Genomic DNA, 4,575 nt, shown 5'->3' on the forward strand with positions numbered 1-4,575 from the left:
CTAATTTACTCTTAGCCACGAGTTTTTCACAGAATCAGAGAGTACCTAAAATTTTTCAACTAGGCTATAAGAAAAACAAGCAAAGTTAGTTCATCTGTTTGTTCAAATAGTTGACGAATTGAATCCCTAATTTAACTGTGGAAATGAATATGTATCAAAACCGTATTATTCAAGAAATAAAATTTTACTTAATGTGATGAAAACTTAATAGAAGAAACCGAAAAGAAATATATGCACCGTGTCCAGCATGAATGCTCCTTGCGTGGATGTGAAAGACTTCTGCCAACGCATCGCACCGACGGATTGATGTGAAAGAGGCTTAAAGCTAAGCTTCGGAAACATCCCGCGATCGAAACGACCGTAGATTATTTGAGATCAAGGTTCCGAGCCAGCTGATACCTTTCCCAATGCCTTTTTTCTTTTAACTAGTCTATATTCAACAATGCAACCCTGGCTAACTGTTTTATCATCAGTAAAAATAGTTTTAAAGCAAAAAGAAGTTGCCCATTTTTAGGAAATTTTAGGTTGAATATAAATTTGGAAATCAGTTGAATTCCAAATTTCAATATTTATAATTAACATAGTTTTGAATGTTTCTAGTTCTGTTGAATAATGCTGAAGTGTAAGTGATGCTGGATCTTCCTAATTTAACGACTCAATTTTACGCGTGGATAAGTTAAGGGTAATTATCCGGGTAAATTTTCACCAGGATTGAATTGTCCAGAGGATATTTCCATGGGGAGGGGGATTTTCCCGCCATATTTCCTGGCGTTATTTAAAACGATCAGAAATTAAACGGAAAAAGCAGATTTTTTCAGCTCAAAGTAAGGAGCAACATTAAAGTTTAAAACGGACAAAATTATTACGTATATGAGGGGGGGTTTTCCCCTCAAGATCTTGCTCTTTACGCTAAAGTTTAAATTTTATCCTAATCCTTTAAAAACGACTCCTGAAAGATATGGGTCGTTTAATTAGAACAATAAGTAACTTTTTTATAAATGCCGAAAAACTTTAGCGTAAAGAGCAAAGTGTTGAGGAGGAAACCCCCCTCATATACGTAATAATTCCTGTTCGTTTTAAATTTTAATGTAGCTCCTTACTTTGAGCAGAAAAAAACTTGTTTTTTTATTTAATAACAAAACAAAAAAGCATGTACAATTTCAATTGACGTGTACATTTCAAGCCTTAAAAAAATAGCAAGCAGAAAGTAGAAATGATTTTTAGAGACTTAGATGGGACTCAGAATCTCAAATGGGTTTTCCTTATAAAAAAAATTCCTCATGAGGTTAAATATCAGTCAGCCTCAAAGCCTCACTGGATGAATATAGTTTTCTGTAGTCTATCCCATATTTACATATATATATATATATATATATATATATATATATATATATATATATATATATATATATATATATATATATATATATATATATATATATATATATATATATATATATACATATAGACATTATAATTTTTTAAAATCTCTAATGACAGTTCTTTATTGCGGCATTATTTGCCGTAAAACATAAACTATGTTTTCAGGTACTTGTAGTCACCGCATTATCCTATATGTTGTTTACGATAATTTAAAAAATATTCTTAACAATTTTACACAACCCTCAAATTATATACTTCCAACAAAAAGGTGCAGGCAAAGGAGAGATGTAAAAATGGAGTTCTCTACAGGAAACTACATCCATGTAGTGTTGGTTTGACGCTGACTTAAATTTAACCGCAGGAGGAGTACCATCTAAGCCTCCAAAAATCATTTCTACTTTCTGCTTGCTATTTTTCTAGGCTTGAAATGTACACGTCAATTGAAATTGTACATGTTTCTTTGTTTTGTTATTAGATTTCACAAGTAAAGTTTTTCTATTTTCTTTAGAAATAAAAGATTAATCCTTCATAAATAGGGGTAATTATGATCTTATAAACATCTGCAAATCCTTTCCTTTAAGCATATTCTTAAGTTGTCTTAGGTATAATATTTTAAGTAAATACTTGCCATTGTGTATTCGATGAGCAATCCTTTAAGTACATGATATTATTATGCCAATATGATTTTTGAAAAAGGGGAAGTACCTAATGATTTTAGGAAAACAGTAAGTAAGCCACTTTATAAGAAAGGTGATAAAAGTGAGTGTGGTAATTATCGAGGCATTAGTCTGGTCTCTGTAGGTAGCAAATTACTTTGTAATATGATACTTTTTAGACTGAGAGATGCCGTAGACAATGTTTTAAGAGAAGATCAGTGCGGTTTTATAAAAGGTAGAGGATGTGTCGACCAAATTTTCACTCTTAGGCTAATAATAACAAATGGGTATGGGATGGCCTTCTCTGTTGATATTTGGAGTGTTAGAGCTCTTTTCTTGTATGCAGGGCATAATGATTTATTTGTAGATTCATGTGGGCCTTTGCAATTGATGCATGTAGGCTGAGTGTTGTTGCAAGTTGTCAGCTCTTTAGGATGGAAAGCTTTACAATTACTACACTTGACTTGACTTACTTACTTATGTCTCCTGCCGGACGCTGCTCGGCGTAGAGAGTGACGTCTGCCTCCTCCATCCACTTCGGTCCATGGCAAGCGTTTGCACATCGCCACGGCAAGCGTTTCGGTCCACGGCAAGCGTTTGCATATTTGCCATCGCCAGGAACTCGGACAGGCTGTCAGACCATCGTTTCCTCGGTCGGCCGTGAGGTCGCTTCCAACCGGCTTTGACAGGGTCGAAGTCATGGATCGTTTTCGCAGGTATGTGTGGAGGCATTCGAAGTAGGTTTCCGAACCATCGTAGTGTTCGCTCGGCTGCTTGGGTCGAAAACCTAGACTGCTTGGTGAGCTGCAGCAGCTTCTCATTGCTGACAAAGTCGAACCATCGTAGACCTTCGATCCTCCTCAGGCTCTTCGACTGGAAGACATCAATTGCCTTGAGGGTTGCGGCTGAAGCTTGCCACGTCTCATCTCCATAGAGCATTACAGAGCCAACGAGGGCGTTGAAAATCCGCAGCTTAGTCGTGCGACTGATGTTTGGTTTTTGCCAGAGGTGACGGTTCAGTCTGCCCATGGCAGAAGACGCTTTGGATATTCTCGCTTGTAGTTCAGAAAGAAGCGAGCCATCTGAATAAATTATGGAGCCCAGGTAGGTGAACCTTTGGACAACTTCGATGCTAGTGGTGCTATCCAGGCTAACTGAAGGATTGGCAGCAGGAGAGGATGGGTTAATGGCCATAATTTTCGGTTTAGCCCAGTTTATCTGCAGTCCTACTTTTGCAGCCTCTTCTCGTAAGATTCGAAGCGCTTCAAGCAACTGCTCCATGGAGTCCGCCAGAATGGCCAAGTCATCGGGAAAATCAGCATCTGTAATGAAACGATCTCCAAACTTGAGTCTAAAGCTGAGACGTGAAGTAGTCCTTGTCATAACGTAGTCTATGATGACATTGAAGAGCTCTGGGGCCACTGCACATCCTTGGCACACTCCTGTCGTGATTTGGAAGAACGGGCTGCGCCGGCCGTTCACTCGAACACAGCTCTTCGTCCCGTGGTGTAGAGCTTTGAAGAGTCTGCAGTATTTCTCAGGGAGGCCTGTCGATTCCAGAATCCGGCAAAGAGCTTCTCGGTCCACTGAGTCGAACGCAGCACGGAAGTCAACGAAGATAAAAAAAGCTTTTTGTCGGAACTCCGTGGCTTTTTCTATGATTTGTCGGATCGTAAAAATCTGCTCGATGGTTGAACGGTCCGACATGAAACCAGCTTGCTCCAGCTTACAATTACTACACTCTCGGAGAATTTCATTGCATTTGTTTGTCGTGTGTCCCAGTTTGTGACACTTCTGACACTGGATAGGCTTAGGTTTGTATTCCTTGTGTGGTTTGATTTGCCCAAATAGGAATAATTTTTCTGGGATATTAATTTTTTCCTTCAGTGTGAATAAGAAGGATCTACTAGTTTTTAGGCCATTAGAGTTAGGTTTGCCAAGTTGGGTAACATCCTCAACTGGGATTGTGTTTCCAGACCTATCTGAGAGGCCTTCTTTTAACTTCTGAGTGGATATCTCAGGGGGAACATTATAAACTACTATTTTTGTTGGCGATTGTTTTGGGTTCCAATTAGATGCAATAATTGGGGTATTCAGAGGGGATTTTAGGTTAATTATTGTATCTGCTGATTTCTGATCTTCTACAGCGATTAGCAGAGATCCATCACGGTTAATATTAAGAGAGAACATTGATTTTAGCAATTTAAAAATTGCAACTCTTATTGCAGTGATCATTTTTATTTCAAAGGGGGTAGTAGGAGTAATTTTAAGGTAAATTCCTAAGTTTTTGGAGGGAGGACCTTGGGCAGGGAGAGGGGAAATGCTTTTGATTGGGGAGATTTTTTCCTTTTTTTAGAGCTTCTAGAGAGGACCTCTTGAAACCCATTATCATCATTTATGGTTACATTAGCCCCTACACTTATCATTGTTTTATTCTCCGAATTGGAGCTATCATTTGAACTTTGAGATAGTGTGCTTCACCAGCCAAGATGAGTATCTATCACTATGGCACTTTCACTGGAATTTGATTTGGTAT

At 38.2% G+C, this 4,575-nt stretch overlaps 1 protein-coding gene across 1 annotated transcript in view; it reads right to left on the minus strand.

Moving 5' to 3' along the window:
* LOC148951326 (uncharacterized) overlaps positions 1-3,320 on the minus strand; it is a 7,409-nt gene extending 4,089 nt beyond the window's left edge. Inside the window, exon 1 of the mRNA XM_089091065.1 lies at positions 3,270-3,320. Coding sequence (XP_088947191.1) covers positions 3,270-3,320 — 51 coding nt within the window. The remainder of the gene's footprint in view (positions 1-3,269) is intronic.
* Positions 3,321-4,575: the final 1,255 nt, after the last annotated feature.

Source organism: Artemia sp. Qi Xiang Cuo, chromosome 6, assembly GCF_049724085.1.
Source record: "Artemia sp. Qi Xiang Cuo chromosome 6, ASM4972408v1, whole genome shotgun sequence".
Taxonomy (NCBI): Eukaryota; Metazoa; Arthropoda; class Branchiopoda; order Anostraca; family Artemiidae; genus Artemia; species Artemia sp. Qi Xiang Cuo.